Source organism: Empidonax traillii, unplaced genomic scaffold, assembly GCF_003031625.1.
Source record: "Empidonax traillii isolate 1590-97213 ecotype Southwest subspecies unplaced genomic scaffold, ASM303162v1 scaffold982:size219053, whole genome shotgun sequence".
NCBI classification, from domain to species: Eukaryota; Metazoa; Chordata; class Aves; order Passeriformes; family Tyrannidae; genus Empidonax; species Empidonax traillii.
Window position 1 is genome coordinate 144,940 of NW_020956175.1, and position 16,568 is coordinate 161,507.

General features: G+C 58.8%; 1 protein-coding gene across 2 annotated transcripts in view; it reads left to right on the forward strand.

The window, feature by feature from the left end:
• The window catches only part of KDM2A (lysine demethylase 2A), a 33,757-nt gene extending 17,424 nt beyond the window's left edge, over window positions 1–16,333 (forward strand). The window contains exons 8-22 of one of the 2 annotated variants that reach the window (XM_027903564.1): window positions 526–632; window positions 952–1,045; window positions 1,542–1,695; window positions 2,305–2,420; window positions 2,904–3,030; window positions 3,840–4,261; window positions 8,881–8,964; window positions 10,601–10,867; window positions 11,263–11,394; window positions 11,475–11,564; window positions 12,257–12,969; window positions 13,989–14,152; window positions 14,421–14,579; window positions 14,752–14,967; window positions 15,084–16,333. In XM_027903564.1, coding sequence (XP_027759365.1) covers window positions 526–632; window positions 952–1,045; window positions 1,542–1,695; window positions 2,305–2,420; window positions 2,904–3,030; window positions 3,840–4,261; window positions 8,881–8,964; window positions 10,601–10,867; window positions 11,263–11,394; window positions 11,475–11,564; window positions 12,257–12,969; window positions 13,989–14,152; window positions 14,421–14,579; window positions 14,752–14,967; window positions 15,084–15,265 — 3,027 coding nt within the window. In that variant the 3' untranslated portion in view covers window positions 15,266–16,333. Of the gene's footprint in view, window positions 1–525; window positions 633–951; window positions 1,046–1,541; window positions 1,696–2,304; window positions 2,421–2,903; window positions 3,031–3,839; window positions 4,262–7,100; window positions 7,554–8,880; window positions 8,965–10,600; window positions 10,868–11,262; window positions 11,395–11,474; window positions 11,565–12,256; window positions 12,970–13,988; window positions 14,153–14,420; window positions 14,580–14,751; window positions 14,968–15,083 lie in introns of those variants that run through there. The other variant, XM_027903565.1, reaches the window with a different exon arrangement.
• Window positions 16,334–16,568: the final 235 nt, after the last annotated feature.

Genomic DNA, 16,568 nt, shown 5'->3' on the forward strand with positions numbered 1-16,568 from the left:
AGTGGAACTCCAGAGGATTGTGCAGTGTAGAAGGGAGGGTTTCTGATGCCAGGTGCCAAGAAGTCTCTGAGGGCAGATAAGGCCAGGATTGGAGATGTGCTGGAAGAGGGGACAGGAAGCTGTTTTGTGGTGGGAAAACAAGTTGCTCTTACTGAAGAGCGGAAGGTGGGATGGACATCCTGAACTCCCTCTGCAGTTGGTGGAGGGGAAGGGGTAGCTGTGTAGGGCCATTCACTTCTCCCTCTAAACTGCAGAGGGAGCCTGGACATCTCTGGCTTTCCTGAAGCTTAGGGAGTTGAATCCCACTCTAGGAGGTGCTGCCCTGCATGGGGTTTTTTTTGTGAGTCTGTTGCTGGCATCAGAACATCTGATCCTAAGTTCGTTACGTGTTGGATTGCCTCAGTGGCCCTGGGAAGGCCACTGGCTCTGGGAACAGAACAAAAGGGGGGTTGCCACGTGGGGTTAGCAAAAGGGTTTGCTGTGCCCCTTTTCTCTCTGCTCACATCTCCCACCTTTCTGCCATAGGTGGATTTGATTGACTGGGTTGATAATATGTGGCCCAGACACCTGAAGGAGAGTCAGACAGAGTCTACAAATGCTATCCTGGAGATGCAGTATCCCAAGGTGCAGAAGTAAGTGACTTCCTGAGCTGTGGCAGCCAGCAGAGCCTCCCTTGCAAGAGAACTGCCCAAGGGAGCAGCAGTTTGTACCAGGGGGAAGCAGGAGGAACAGTCTCCCTGTTTATTCTGCGGGTGACACTTGTAAGGACACTGCAGTCAGTTATTTAAACCCCGCTGGCTGTGTGGAAGGAGGGGAATCACGTGGCTTCTGGCACTGCTGTGAGCCATTGGCCTGGGTTTGAGGGGCCCATTCCCTTTGCATGTGTTATATCTGCTCCAAAACATGGATCACTGCTCATTTTCAACTTACCATCACCTTCTTTTCCACCAGGTACTGTCTGATGAGTGTCAAGGGCTGCTACACAGATTTCCATGTGGACTTTGGTGGCACTTCTGTGTGGTACCACATCCACCGAGGGGGAAAGGTAGGACACTTCCTGTTGGAACAACTGCAGGTGCTTTAGGATAGTGGATGTTAGTCTGTTCTCCTGTTAATCCTTGAGGGTGCTGATCCCAGACAGCAAATTGAGGTCTTTCCACCCAAAAGTTGTGTTACAGGCAGACAAGTGCCAATCTCTAGCTCAGTTGTAGCTCTAACATGGCAGAAATACTCAGGTAAATATCCCCTTGTCTTTAGCGCTCTGGTGTCTCTCCCGGGCCCTGTATCTCTTGACTCTGATGTAGATACTTCAAAAACATCCCAGGCTCAAGCTACCTGTGGTGCCCAGTGTGTCAGGCTGGGAAAGACCTTTTTCAGCTGCTTGCCCTCTTTAGGGGGGCATCTCTTGAGGTCATTTTAGTGGGAATTTCTCTGAGAGAGAGGAGAGGAAGAGATTCAGACATTGGGAAGAAGCAGAGGATAGTCAGTAACTGTTTATTACAAGGGAACACATTACATATGTGTGTTGTCTTTATTTGCAGATCTTCTGGCTGATCCCTCCTACACCCCAGAACCTGGAGCTCTATGAGAACTGGCTTCTCTCAGGGAAGCAGGGAGACATTTTCCTTGGGGACAGAGTGTCGGAGTGCCAGCGCATCGAGCTCAAGCAGGGCTACACCTTTGTCATCCCCTCAGGTACCACAGGGTGGGCAGGGGCATCCTGCCAGCTTACTGATTTGAGTCCTGTTATCACAAGTGACGCTTCTTTTGAACGGAGTGGCTTTGCCTTAAGGAAACCCATGCTGGAATTCCCCGAATGTTGGACTTGGCTGGATTGCTTAGCCTTGGAGATAACAGAGCGGGAAACCTGAGTTACTTTGAGGGTGTTTTAATTGTTGGAACAGACTTTGGCAGACTGTTTTCATTGGTGCTGATGTTCTTAGGCCTAACACAATTAGGAAACAATATAGAATGACACCAGGAAGACAAAAAACTACGGAAGGGGGCCACATGAGCTCGGTGTTGTATGAGTTGGGGTCTGTATGGTCCCTTTGCAGCCCCCAGCTGCTTTTTGGCCTGGCTGATGTGACAAGGGGTCAGTAGCCAGTCTTGTGCTGGAAGCTAACAGGTGAAAGGTGCAGCTGTCAGGGCAGGCTTACCTGAGTGATGTGAGGGTGGTGCAGATTTGACAGCCATGCTTGGAAGAGCAGAGTTCCTCAGAGATGGAAAAGGGCTGGAAGCTGTGAGACTTTGACGTCACCTTTTTGCTCATAAGGATTCTTCCAACTCTCCTTTCTCTCCAAGGTTGGATCCATGCTGTGTACACCCCCATGGACACGCTGGTTTTTGGGGGCAACTTCTTACACAGCTTCAACATCCCTATGCAGCTTCGGATCTACAGCATTGAAGACCGCACGCGGGTAAGGACCTGTGGGGGAGCCAGGAGCACGAGGGGTGGGGGGAAACAGCCAAGTACATGGGTGCTCTTGTTTGTTGCTTGGGGAGATGTGGGTCCTGCAGTGCCCAGCTCCTGCAGAGAAGCTTCAGGACACAGCTGGGCTGTGTTGGACACTCAGCCAAACCTCGTGTGGCGTCTCTCACTTTCTCTGGTACTCCTATTAGAAGGTCTGTGGGGGAAGAGCTGTAACTTTGACAAAGACAAATGAAATATGAATGGTTTGGCAGGCAAGTGATGCCGGGTCTGTGCCCTGCCTGTTGATAACATCCTTTTACAAGGAGAATCCCATCAGGCCCCAGAAGCAGGAATGAATGATGCTGTTCCACATGGGCACGGGTTTCCTGTCTCCAGAGGGGATGGCTCTGCTTTGAGGCAGCAGTAATAGAACTGTGAGTGCAATGGTGGTGAAGGAGGCCTGAGCAGACCCTCTTGCCTTGTTTTGCAGGTCCCAAATAAGTTTCGTTACCCCTTCTATTACGAGATGTGTTGGTACGTGCTGGAGCGTTACGTGTACTGCATCACCAGCCGCTCACACCTCACCAAGGACTTCCAGAAGGAATCGCTCAGTATGGGTAAGCCCAGCCCTTATTCCTTCCTCACCCCTATCAGACTGGTTCCTTACATCTTCCTGCTGGGGCACTGGCTCAGCAGTGTGGTAGGCTGGGTGTTCCTTTGAGGAAGGAGCCAAAACCAGCCAGACTTCTGCTTCCTCCTTCACCCCTGTGACGGCCCAGGTTCCTCAGAGCTGCAAAACCAGCACACCAGTTCCTGGCCTTGTTGGGACACACAAAGCCTGTCACACTAGAGGTGGAGGGAAGTTGCAGTGACCACCGCAGTGCTGTGGGCTCTGGGGCGGGAATGGTCTCTGGCTGATTCTGCTACATGCAGGATTTCGAGTTCTCTCAAAGTTGCTTGCAAGGGTTCAGAGACCTCACAGTCATGAGTGAGTCCACATCCTCTTTTTCCAGTCATGAAGGTAGGATTAAGGTCCTGAGTCACTCACAGGACCAAGTGGCTGGAGATCCCAAGCCCTCTGAAGCAAAATGAGGTTGGCCAGGGCTTTGAGCAACCTGATGTAGTGGAAAATGCCTGAACCCATGGGACAAGATGACCTCTATAGGTCCCTTCCCAAACTATTCTAGGACTCCATGAAATTCAGTCTAGGGTGTTGCTGTCTTTTCCTCTGGGATATTTTTCCCTATTTGGTGCCTTGCATTCCCACAAAACAAGCCAGGAATGGGAAAGAGTTTTAGCTGTTCTTTTCCAGCTGCTACGTGTCCTCTCCTTTCCCCTTGCCTTGTCCCCATATTTATCCACTGTGGCTGGGGGGATTCCTCTAGGAGGTGAATCCTGTGCTCTCACTCTTTCTCCATCGTGACAGACATGGAGCTGAGCTCCTCAGACTCAGTGAACATGGAAGAGGAGGAGGAGGAGGACGAGGAGGAGGACGCAGCAGGGAAGGAGCCCAGGCGGCCGGTCACGAGGCGGTCCATCCTCACCAGCCCCATCGCCAACGGTGCCAATGTGGACTATGATGAGCTGGGCAGGAGCTGCCGGAGCAGCCTGCCGGGCCTGAAGAAGACCCCGTCCATAGACTCTTCCGACTCCAGCCGGGGCTCCCAGAACGGCCAGGCCTGGGAGCCCAGCGGGGGCAGCCCGCGCAAGAACAGGAAGGTGCACCTGACCCAGTTCGAGCTGGAGGGGCTGCGCTGCCTCGTGGACAAGCTGGAGTCGCTCCCTCTGCACAAGAAGTGTGTTCCCACCGGCATCGAGGATGAGGATGCCCTCATCGCTGACGTCAAGGTAGGCCTCTGGCAGCCACAGGGACTGGCATTCCTGGGAGGTGCCGGGGTGCGTCCGTTTCATTGTGGTATTGGGAGTGGAAAGGCTTGACCCTGACCTGTCCTGGGGCAGGGGGAGATGTGTCTGCAGGCTCTGTGTCCTCCTCTTCCTCTGCATGAGGCTGATGTCACACCCTCGGATTTTGGGTCAGGGTAGCAGGAGCAGTGACTGCTCTCAGCCAGCATGGCCGAGACCCCTCTGTGGACCCTCTGGGCGCTGGCTGGGTCCCTCGTGGGTGTCAGTGCAAAGTGCTCCTTGGTGATACAGTTGCCTTCCAGTTCTGCCTGTGGACTCTGATGGTTGGGGCCCTGTCCTTGCCCAGGTGGATTTGGCCTTGTTTCTTTGGACTGTTTGCCTGGGGTGTGACCTGACGTTACATGAGTCAATTTTTTAAGGCCAGCGAGGGTTGTTTGGGGTTTTATTTCCCTTTGTCTACCAGACCTGTTGGGCTGACCCCGTAAGCTTTGGTGTTGTAGCCCCTTCAGCACTCAAGTGAGACCATCAGCCTTACTTTATTCCCCACAAGTGCATTTTAGTCCCTAAAACCAGTTACCTTCTTCTGCCCTGCTTGCTGATGGTGACCTGTTCAGCTGCTTGCCTGTATCAAAGCTGACATCCAGCTCTGGGGTCCCAGGGTGGGCTGTCCTGGCTGAAGGAGCAGGTGTTGGTGCTGTTAAAGGCTGCATTTCTGGTTTCCTGTGGCTTTTCAAGTATCCTGTGTGTGCTGTGACCTTAGAGTATGTGACACACGTGTTTCTGAGCCCCTGTGTGATGCTCTGAAGGAGCTCAAGCTGTGAGCACCATGTCTCACCCTTGGACTGAGAAAAGAGGGTTGGTGCTGGGCATTTTGAAGGCAGAGCAGTCAAGGTTGTTGGTGTTCAGTTGGGGTTTGAGGCCTGTTCAAAGAAATTCGTTAATGTTTTGGAGCTACTGAATCTGTGCCTCTGGTTTTGGTGTGACACCCCCCTGCATCCCTGTGTCCAGTTGTGAGCTGCAGGTGACAATCCCTGTGGTCCCAGACAGTTTCCCTGAGGATTTGCTCCTTAAAGCTGGCTGTCCTTGGAGGTTCAGAAGGATTCTGTCCCTCAGGACTGGCATCTTCTAGGAACCCCTAGGATGCTTGAGAAAGCGGGACAAGTTTGTCAGACCGCAGCAAACCTCTACTTTTCTAACTTCTGTTTTCCATAGAGGTGATGGAACTCGCCAGTACAGATTGGCTTGTAAAACCTGAAAAAGGGCTAAGACATTTCTAGCTAAATCTTTTAACTGGGGCCATCAATCTGCAGCTGGTGTTCCTGTCCTTGTGGCACCTTTATGGACCTGGGATGTGGGCAAGGAGTGTTGGGAAAAACCCCACTTTGGTCTGCGCTCCCCAGGGTCAGAATGTGGTGTTTTCTTTTGATCTGCCCCTCAGATCAGATTTCCTGCCACCTGCTGCTATCCAGAGTCCCCAGGAATGGGGTAGCAGGCATGGAGCAGGAAAATGCTACCTTGTCCCACAGCCTCTTGTATGGTGATCAGGATTTCAGGGTCTCTCTATGTTGGGTCATGTGGAAAAGTATGTATCCTGTCATGAGTTGATCCTGGAGCGTCACATGGTGGGGATGGGGCACTTTGGATGTGACAAAGATGTGCTGCCAGCTCTGTGGCAGGAGGCATTGTCTGAAAATCCTGAGCATGGTGTCGTTGGAGGGATCACTGTCAAAGAGGGAATTTCTGAGCGGTCCTGTTGTCTTTCAACCGCTCCCATCCATCCTTTCTGACCCCTCTGGGGTGTGCTGGTTTCCACCACTGGGCTTGAGAGGAGAAGGATGGTCATAAGGCCACTGAGAGCAGGTCTGACAACTAAAGCCAGAGCCCTGTGGCCTGGCATGAATGGATTATATTTGGGCTTTCCTTGAAGCTGCTGGAGCAGCAAGGATTGTAGAAACAAGGAGAGCCTGCCCAGAAATGCTGATCCTGTCTTCAGGACCTCATCTCAAAGCCTCTGATCTGGCATTGTCCGTGTACCTGGCTGGGCAATGGGACACCTGGAGGACTTGGTGAGGAATGGGGATTGTATCCTTTAGGGATGGATGGATGGATGGATGAGGAAGTTGAGGGTGGCCTGTGAGCTGTGCCAGGAAGGTCTCCCTTTCTGGGAGATGGGATGGCAGCACCGGTCACGCACAGGGCACTTGGGCCTGTGGGTCACTGGGGCCCTAGGGTGTCACTGGCAGTTCAGGTGGTGACAGTCTGGACCCAGGTTGGCCTGTGGCTGGCTTCCTCGAAACACAAAGCTGTAGTTGCCTGCAGATGCTTTGGATACATCAGGAGCGGGAGCAGCCGCTGTTTTGCTTTATTTCAGGAGTTTCCTCCATTTTAATTGCAGTGTGTAGCTGCGGGGGGGGGTCTCGGGGAGCTGGGGCTGAGTGGGGACACCTTGATCGCCCGGCACGGATCTGTCCCCCTCTAGTGGTTTGGTCCCCAGTGTGCCTTTGGGAATACGGCTGCTCCCAAACTTGGCTGGCGGGATGTTTCCCAGGGACGATTCATCCATCCGGGTCGGGAGGGTAGGGGTGCAGTCCCCGGTGGGGGCTGCGAGGGGGGCGACCCTCGCCTACATTCCAAAGCCCCGCTTACCCCACCGGGGTCTCCCAGATCCAAAACCCGCCTCGGAGCAGACAAAAGAAAAGGACCAGGGCGGCTGGGCGTGAGCGGGACGGGGTGAGGGCTCTGTGCCACGCTGTCCCCGGCCCCGGGGAGCCTGGCCCCGGCGTCTCGGATTGCGGCGGCGGAGGGAGGGAGCCCGGGGAGGCCGATGGGCAGCACCGCCCGGACCCTGCGCCAATCCCCGCCGTCCCGGCCCCTCCCGGCGCTGCAGCAGCGCGGCTCTGCCCTCCGCTCCCTCGCTCGCTTTTTCTTCTGCCATCTTCCCGTTGCAAAGCATTGCTGGGAACCGCATGTGGGTGACGCAGCAGCATTGTCTCCGGCTCAGGAAGCTGCCGCCGCCGCTGCCCGAGGGCTCGGGAGGAGCACGCGGCCGCCGGTGCGGCTGCCGGAGGCGGGGGGAGCCGGGGGCGCTCGGGGCGGGGGGCGCAGCTGCTCCCCCAGCCATGTCCCCGAACACCGGGGGTCCGGCCGGGGTCTGAGCCAGCCCCCCGGCGGTGTCCGGGGAGAGGGTGGGGGGCCCCAGCCCTCGCAGTGCGGGCACCGAAACAAAGAGGGCTCGGCAAACTTCACCCCAGAGTCTCGGCAGCTCCGGAGGCGCAAGGTCAGGCGGCTGGCAATGCTCGTGGGGAGGGGACGCGGGGACGCTCCGGTCCCAGGCAGGGTGGGAGGGGAGCGCGGGGGGACCCCCGATTCCCTGGGGGTGTCTCTGGCCGGTGCTTGGGCTCACCTCTCCCTTCTCCTTCGCCTTCCCCGGGGCGCGATCGCTGCTCCGGCCGCGGTGCTCACAGGGTCCCCTCGGCCGCGTCCCCGCGGCCACAGCGCGAGGGGGCACAGGGGACCAGGGGGCTCTCGCCCACCCCGACTCCGAGCCAGATGCAGCCGCAGGACCCGGGAGTCCCCCCAGCCTCTCGGCTCCCCGGCTGGAAACGTGGGTGAGCCGCCACCACCCCCGCGGAGCCCCGGGCGGGGGGGACGCCGCGGTTCGGTGCCCACGCGGATGTCCGTGTGCGAGCCCCCCGGCCCTGACCTTTCCTCGCGGCATGTGCTCCCGGGGAGGCGGAAGGTCTGGAGGTGGCACGCTGCGCTGCCGGGCAGCCGAGGCGAGGCTGCGGCTTCCTGCCTCCCGAGACACCCGGAAAAACCGCGTGGGGGGCACGCCGGGCACCCCCTGCCCTGGCCCTGGCTGGCAGCGGGAAGCACCGCCCGCCGGGATGCCGGCAGGAGGCTCCTGCCTGCGTAGCCATGGCAACGTCAAGTAAATAAAGCACCTTTGCGACGGGCAGATTCGGTGGGGAGGGGGCTGCGCTGGGGGGGCAAGGGGGCCGGAAGGACCAGGGTGAGTGTGGGAGCCCCCGTCCAGCGGGAGCGAGGGGCTGTCGCGCCATAGGGCAGCGTGCCAGTCCGGTCGGTGCCGAGGGATCTCTCCATCAAAGTCACAGCCAAACCCCGAGGCAGTGCGGGGGAGCAGCTCTCGGCTACCCGGCAGCTTGTGCCAGGCCACGGAGGGGGTGCTGGGGCACCACATCCTGCTGCTGCTGCTGCACCCTCCAGCTGCCCTGTGCCGGGGGAGCAGATTGGGGGGGGGGGGTGATCCTGATGAATCCTCCCCCATAAATCCCCCCCAGATTGCCGAATCTTGGCGCTCTCCCCCTACCACCGCCCAGCGCGGGGCCTCGGGGCTGAAATGCAGTTGATGAAAGCGCTGGTGCAGATCGACTCGACAGAGCTTGTCTGTCTCATGTGGGGAGGAGGGATGGTTGCTGGCGGGCGTGGGGAGAGGAGGGCTCCTTCCCAGCCGCCTTTGAAGCGTGCTGGCCTTGGCATCTGCTCGGAGCCTGCCTCGCTGGCGGGAGCCGTGTTTCCCTCTGCTCACACCTGTGTTTTTTGTCTCTCTGCTGTGTTTTCCCCCACTCCTCTCTCCCCATTAGCTGCTGTTGGAAGAATACGCAAACAGCGACCCAAAACTGGCACTTACAGGCGTCCCCATCGTCCAGTGGCCCAAGAGAGATAAGGTAAGAGCTGCGAGGAGGGGACCTGGGTGGGTGTCACGTGGGGCTGAGTCGCTGCCCGGGACTGGGGTGTGGTGGCACTGCTTCCATACCCGCCTCTGGAGCAGTGCCAAGGTGGGATGTGGGGTGCAACCACCTCCACAGCACCGCGGGCAAACCCATTTGCTGGCAGAATGGAGTTCTCCCACCATGCCGGTTATCCCAGCTCGGCTGACGGGTGGTAACTGGATCAGCTGCTCCATGTTCTCCAGCCCTTTGGTCCTGCTCAGAGAACATGGAGCCTGGCTGTTGGAGGAAGGGGTGGTCTGAGGAGTGTTGTGTGTTGGGGAGGGTCTCACTGTTGTGATGTGAGGTGTGGGCTTGAAGGCCGCCATCAGCCCAGCCCCTCGCTGCAAGCTGAGCGTGTCCCTTGTGTCCCTGTCCCTGCTGGCACACTGCTGTAGTCTTGGCTCTTACAGCCCCAAGGGAGGCAGCTCCCTGCAGATAGCAGCCAGCTCCTCAGCAGTGGGACCTTTCCATGCATCTCTGCCCTTCCCTCTCCAGCTGTGCTCATGACCCAGGGCCCATAGCTGGGCCACAGCCCATGCTGAGCTTGCTGGGCAGAGGGAGGCACGGAGCAACCGGACTTCCCCTCTGCAGGCTGCCTTCCTGTGGCCTGCCAGGTTGGCTCCCCGAGGTCACTGCTTCCTTCCTGCCAGGAGACGGGCTCACAGGCAGGCTGTGGGAAGAGCGGGACCCCATCACTCTGGGGAGGGTGGGTAACACCCCGTTTGGGAGTCTGGAGACAAACAGGCCTCTCGAATTGCCCTTTGGAGGTGCCTGTCTCTGCTTGCCCGCCCTGCCCAAGGAGATCCAGCATGGTTTGCTGGTCCTTGTGCAGCACAAGCATCTCAGGCAGCTTTCTTGGGAGAAGAGACCTGGAGACATCTGTATGCTTTGGGTGCAGCACTCAGATGCTTGGCACATCCCCAACCCCATCCTTTAGGAGCCTGCCCTTCCCCAGGCCCCTCAGCTGTGGTGGGCACCCTACCAGGGCTGATCCCAGAAGGATGCTGCAGCCAGCAGATTTCCTGTGAGGGCTGATGGGATGCAGGGTGACAAATGTCAGCTGAAGAGCTGTGCTGTCCCACCTGTACTGTTAACGGGGCTGTGGGTGTTCCCAGTGTGCCTGGAGCTGAGCCCTGTCCTGTGCAGAGCTGGCAGGTGACCAGGGTTACAGAGAGGAGTTACAGAGTATTCTGAGTTGGAAGAGACCCACAAGAATCATTAAGTGGCACACGGAGAGGTGTGCCCAGGTGGACCTTGTCATTCCTTGCCTCAGAAGGAAAGAGTGGATGTTGTTGGAACACTGTGGTGCTTTTGGGACTCGTCACCCCTTTTCAGCCCTATTATTGAGTCCTAATGATGGGTGGGAGGAAGGGGAGCTCTTGGTGTGAGGTGATGGAGTGTCCTCAGGGAGAACTGCTGGGGAAGCACCAATCCAGGCTCCTCTGGCTGCAGAGCAGTGAGAGAGCAGAGCTGTTCTCCAGCACAGTATCCGAGGTCACAGTGCCGCATCCAGGGACCAGAGCCTTTCAGACCTCAGCAGAAGGCAGCGCTTTGCTCCTCTCACCCCATTCCCATCTCTCTCTGTTGGCAGCTGAAGCTCCAGGCCCGGCTGCGGGTGCGCCTGCCCACCATCCCCATCACCAAGCCGCACACCATGAAGCCGACCCCGCGCCCGACGCCCGTCAGGCCCACGGTGTCCCCCATCGTGTCGGGCGCCAGGCGGCGGCGGGTGCGGTGCCGGAAATGCAAGGCTTGCATGCAGGGCGAGTGTGGCATGTGCCACTACTGCAGGGACATGAAGAAGTTCGGCGGGCCCGGCCGCATGAAGCAGTCCTGCGTCCTCCGGCAGTGCTTAGCGGTGAGTCTGTGGCCTCAGCCTTCCCCTCAGAGCCTCCCGCAGTCAGGCAGTGGCTCTGTGTGGCCTAGCAGGGCCATAAACTAAAACGCAAGAACTTTCCCATGAAGGTGGCAGAGCAGTGAAACAGCTGCCCAGGGAGGGCATGGAGTCTCCCTCTCTGGAGACATTCAAAACCCACCTGTGTCACCTGCTCTAGGTGAGAGGTTTGGACTAAGTGCTCTTCAGAGGTCCCTTCCAACCCTAACAATTCTGTGATTCTGTGACAGAGGAGGGCAATTGCCCAAGTTTGATTCCTGGGGCATAGCTGGCCCCTTCCCCATGGTTCAGGTAGCGGGGAAGGAAAGGGGGAAGGTTGTCCTACCTTGCCCTGGTTTCACCCCTGCTTTCCTTTGTAGCCCAGGCTGCCTCACTCGGTCACGTGTGCACTTTGTGGTGAGGTGGATCAGAACGAGGACTCACAGGACTTTGAGAAGAAGCTCATGGAGTGCTGTATCTGCAATGAGATCGTTCACCCTGGCTGTCTGCAGGTGAGCAGGGCAGGTGCTGGGCGCAGGGCAGGCTTGGTTCAGGGGCAGGGCCGCTGCTGACCCTCCGCTTTTCTTTGCAGATGGATGGGGAGGGGCTGCTCAACGATGAGCTTCCCAACTGCTGGGAGTGCCCCAAATGCTACCAGGGTGATGACACAGAGAAGGGCCAGGTAAGGAGCAGAATGCGTGTCCTCCATCCCACTGCATCCTGCCAGGGATGTGTTCAGCCAGGGTGGGCTGGAGGGATGAGTTGGGCAATGACCAGTGAGAGTGAGGATTGGGGGGGTGCAGCGCTTGGGAGCCTGCCCACATCTTGCTGCAATCCTATCCTGGCATCCCACAGGGGCGAGTCCCCCAGTACTGTGCTCCCACTGATGCTGAGCTGTGATCCTGAGAGATTCCACTGCAAGACACACTGGGCTGTTGGGCATGTAGTGGAAGCCACCTCCAACCTCAGGGGACATCCCTTTTGTCAAGGCGGAATAAGAACCACTGGTTCCTGGTGTGGGTGGGCTCTGGTCCTGGTGACACTTAAATGAGCTGTTAGGAAGAAATTCTTGACCCAGAGGGTGGAGAAGCCCTAGAACATGTTGCCCAGAGCAGCTGTGGCTGCCCCATCCCTGGCAGTGTTAGACGGGGCTTGGAGCAACCTGGGCTAGTGGAAGGTGTCTCTGCCCATGGCAGGGGTGTGGAACAAGATGATCTTTAAGGCTGCTTCCAGCCCAAACCATTCTGTGATTCTACTGGGCACTGCTGGTGCAGGCACTGCCAGCAGTGTGTTGTTTCCCTGGGAAAGAGGAAAGGGGGAAAACATTCCCCAGGCCCTCCACAGCTCTGTCCCTGCTAACCCCCTTCCCCGCAGAAGCGGAAGGTGGAGGAGAGCGACGACGACACGGCACAAGCCAAGGTGCTGCGGCCCCTGCGGAGCTGCGAGGAGCCCCTGACTCCCCCTCCCAACTCTCCCACCCCGATGCTGCAGCTGATCCACGACCCGGCGTCCCCGCGGGGCGTGGTGACGCGCTCGTCCCCCGGCGCCGGCCCCAGCGACCACCACAGCGCCAGCCGGGACGAGCGCTTCAAGCGGCGGCAGCTGCTGCGGCTGCAGGCCACGGAGAGAACCATGGTGCGGGAGAAGGAGAACAACCCCAGCGGCAAGAAGGAGCTGTCGGAGGTGGAGAAGGCCAAGCTGCACGGCTCCTACCTCACCGTGACGCTCCAGCGCCCCACCAAAGACGTCCACGGCACCTCGATCGTCCCCAAGCTCCAAGCCATCACGGCCTCCTCCGCCAACCTGCAGCACTCGCCCCGCGTGGTCGTGCGCCACGCGCCCGCCAGGATGCCCCTGCGGAGCGGGGGCGAGGAGGAGGCGGCCGGCGAGGAGGAGGACGAGGAAGAGGAGGAGGAGGACGAGAACGCGGAGGAGGGGGGGGCGGCCCGGCTGAACGGCCGCGGGGGCCGAGCGCAGGAGGACGAGGAGAGCTGCATGCAGAGGGAGGTCTGGATGTCCGTCTTCCGCTACCTCACCCGCAGGGAGCTCTGCGAGTGCATGCGGGTGTGCAAGACCTGGTACAAGTGGTGAGTGTGGGGACAAGAGGGTGGGCTGAGGGGATGTGCTTGGTGGGCAGCCAGAGGGGAGGGGTCTCACCTCGGTGCCCTCCCTTCGCTCCCCGGAGCCAGGCAGCATTGCCCTTGGACCCGTGTGCACTGGTCCTTACTGTCCCCTCTAGGAGATGTGAGCATCTGTGTCCCCCACTGTGTCCTTGTGAGGTGCCAGTGTCATTTCCTCACCCACTACCCTGATGGTCCTTGCCCTTTCTGGCCTCCTGTGCTGCCAGCAGGCAGGGAAAGCGTGGAAGGCAGGCTGAGGCAGGGTGGGTTTGCTGAGTCAGGATGGCTTGCTGGCTGGAAGAGCCTCAGGGGCAGCAGGCCCAAAGACAATGCTGGCACTGGAACAGCTGTGCATGGTGGAGGGCTTGGGAACAGACGGGAATGGAAGCTGGGAGGTTTCTAACCACCGAGCAGCAGGGATGGCATGATGGGAAAGGACTGGCCTGCTTTGATCGGTGGCCGATGGGAAGGGTATGGTGTGATGGCTGGAGGACATTGTCCCCTCGCCTGTACCATCAGGGGCTCAGCTGAGCTGCCATCAGGCCCAGGTCTCCACAGAATCCCATGGGAGAGGAGGAGTTTGTGCCACCTCTGGGCTCTGCCACAGCTCCCAGCGAAGCAGTGAGCGGTGCTGAAGCTGTGGGGTGGAACCGGGAGGAGTGTTTTGTCTGCTGGGAGCAAGTATCCTTAGAATCTTTGCCCTGGCAGGAGGAGCACCTGGAGGGGACAAACAGATCAGCAGCTGTGACTCTGAGTCTTGTTTTGTGGTAGCAAAACTAGCTCTGCTGAATCTGGTCCGGGTGGCCCTGGGTGGCCAGACACCCTCAGCAACCTCCCATGTTTGGGGAGACCTATGGAAACCAGGAGGAGAGCCTTGTTCTGTGGCTGGGGCCATGCCAGGGCTGGGCTCCTCCCTCAAGCCAGGCAACCCACTGGCTGTCCCTTATCCCGTGGGGCTCAACTTTCAGCCTTGTCCTTGTCCCCAGGTGCTGTGACAAGAGATTGTGGACAAAGATAGACTTGAGCAGGTGCAAGTCCATCACCCCCCAGGCGCTGAGCGGCATCATCAAAAGGCAGCCGGTCAGCCTCGACCTCAGCTGGACCAACATCTCCAAAAAACAGCTTACGTGGCTCGTCAACAGGCTGCCAGGTGAGCACGGGCTGGGGAGGGGTCTCTGCCTCTGCCACCAGCCTGCTCCAAGGCTTCCTGAGGACTGGAGCACAGCGAGGCATGCTCTGCACCCCGGTACCTGCCAGCTTGGCAACTCCTGGGGTGCCTGGATCTCACCCCCAGCGAACGTCCCACCCCAGGCAGGGAGGGGACCTGTTTCCTCATGTGCCTGGAAAAAGGCTGAGATCTGGGATGCCTCGGAGCTGACCAAACCCGTCTGACTCGTTACCTCTCTCCCTCCTACCAGGCCTGAAAGACCTCATCCTAGCGGGCTGTTCCTGGTCTGCGGTCTGTGCTCTCAGTACCTCCAGCTGCCCCCTTCTCAGGACCCTCGATCTTCGGTGGGCAGTAGGAATCAAGGACCCTCAGATCCGGGACTTACTCACGCCTCCAACAGACAAACCCAGTAAGCTGCTGCCCCCAGGCAGGGCTGGAGAGATGGTCGCTCAGGAGGGTCCCTGGGGGTTGTGGGGAGATGGAAGGGGGTGACGTTCCGGGTGCAGAGCAGGGAGGTGATGATGGATCCAGAGTGCCCCAGGGCAGTTTGTCCACGCTGAGCTCCTCCTCTCCCTTCGCAGGTCAGGACAATCGCAGCAAACTCCGCAACATGATCGACTTCCGGCTCGCCGGCCTGGACATCACCGACGCCACGCTGCGCCTGATCATCCGCCATATGCCCCTGCTGTCCCGCCTCGACCTCAGCCACTGCAACCACCTCACGGACCAGTCGGCCAACCTCCTCACCGCCGTGGGCTCCTCCACACGCAACTCCCTCACCGAGCTCAACATGGCAGGTGGGTGCGCTGCTCCAGCTGTCCTGCGGCACCTTCCTCCTCCCAGCCCCACATGGGAGCGTGGTGCTGCCTTCCTGGAGCTGCTCCCCCTCACTCCGGCCCTCCTTTCCCTGCAGGCTGCAATAAGCTGACGGACCAGGCCTTGCTGTACCTGCGCCGCATCTCCAACGTCACCCTAATCGACCTGCGAGGTTGCAAACAGATCACCCGCAAAGCCTGTGAGCACTTCATCTCGGACCTGTCCATCAACAGCCTCTACTGCCTGTCCGATGAGAAGCTGATCCAAAAAATCAGCTAGAGACCCTCCCCGGGGCAGACTGAGGAGAAGGAAAAGAGCCCATCCCACCCCTCTCGGAGAACCGCTCCACCTCCCCACCTTGCCCTCCGTGTCCTGCCGCTGCCTCCCACCTGACTTGGCAGGCAGGGCCGCTGCTCCACTGTCCTTCCTCCTCCTCCTTCCCCGGGACTTCTGCCGAGGAAGATGTCCCGCCAGACTGGCCAGTACCAGAGGAAGAACGGGCACATGGAAGGGAGCCTCAGGCCAGAGGCTGGCCGCTCCCGGGGTGGAGCTCGTAACAGAGGTCTCTGTGCAGAGAAATGGGGCACCCTCTTCCCCCAGCTTTTCCCCTTCCTCCCCGTCGTCTCCTTGCCTTGAAACACTTGTCACTTCCCCGGTAGCACAAAGCTTAAGGGTCAAGGTCTCTCCAAGGAAGCGGGAGCAGAGGCAGAACATCCCCTACCCCTCTGTGCCACCACCAGCTCGGTGCTTGCCCTGCCCTCTCATGCCCTTTCTCTTGCCCTCCTCCGGCTGCAGGGACTGTGATACATCCCCCTCCTTCTCCCACCGCTCCCACACGCCCGGGCGGCTCTCTGGGGGCCGAGGGCAGGAGCCTGTGGCCGGGGTGTCACCAGGAGCAGGGGCTGGGAGAGCCCGGGGAGGCGAGGCTGGGGGATAACTCACTTCCACTCTGGGACAGCATCAGCCTTCCCCGAGCGCCGCCTGTCCAAGGGGATGGAGCAGGGGAGAACCCACAGGTACACCAGAGCTCAGGGAGGACTCGGGAAGCATCAGCCAGGGGTGAGGGAGCACGTGGGGGACAGGAGCTGCCTCCTCTTCCTCCCCAGCTCTCGGCACCGTGAAGCACTCTGGGGCCGGAGGGGTGAGGGCTTTTCCATGGCCTGGGACCGAACTGGCACGGCCACCCCCCTGCATTGTCTTCTCCTTCCCCCACCCCCTTTTCGCTGCCGATTTTCCTTTGCAATGAATGGTTGGTCCAAAGAACCTCTCTCTAGGGCAGCAGAGAGCTTTTTGCACTTTAAAAAAAACAACAAAAAAACAACAAAAAAAAAACAAAACAAAACAAAAAAAAGACAACAAAAAAAAAAAAAAAAGAAAGAAAAAAAAGAAAGGAAAAAAGGTTGGAATCTTCTTTTTCTGGGTTACTATTTTATTTCCCTCCCTGTCCTGCCTGTGCCCGGACGCTCCCCAACTCTCTCCCCACCCCGTGTCAGCACCCCGCTCTCTCCCTGGCAGCGTACAGATAGCACAATCCGGGGTGTCCCCTCTGTGCCACCTGTCCCCAGCCCCGCAGGGAGATGTG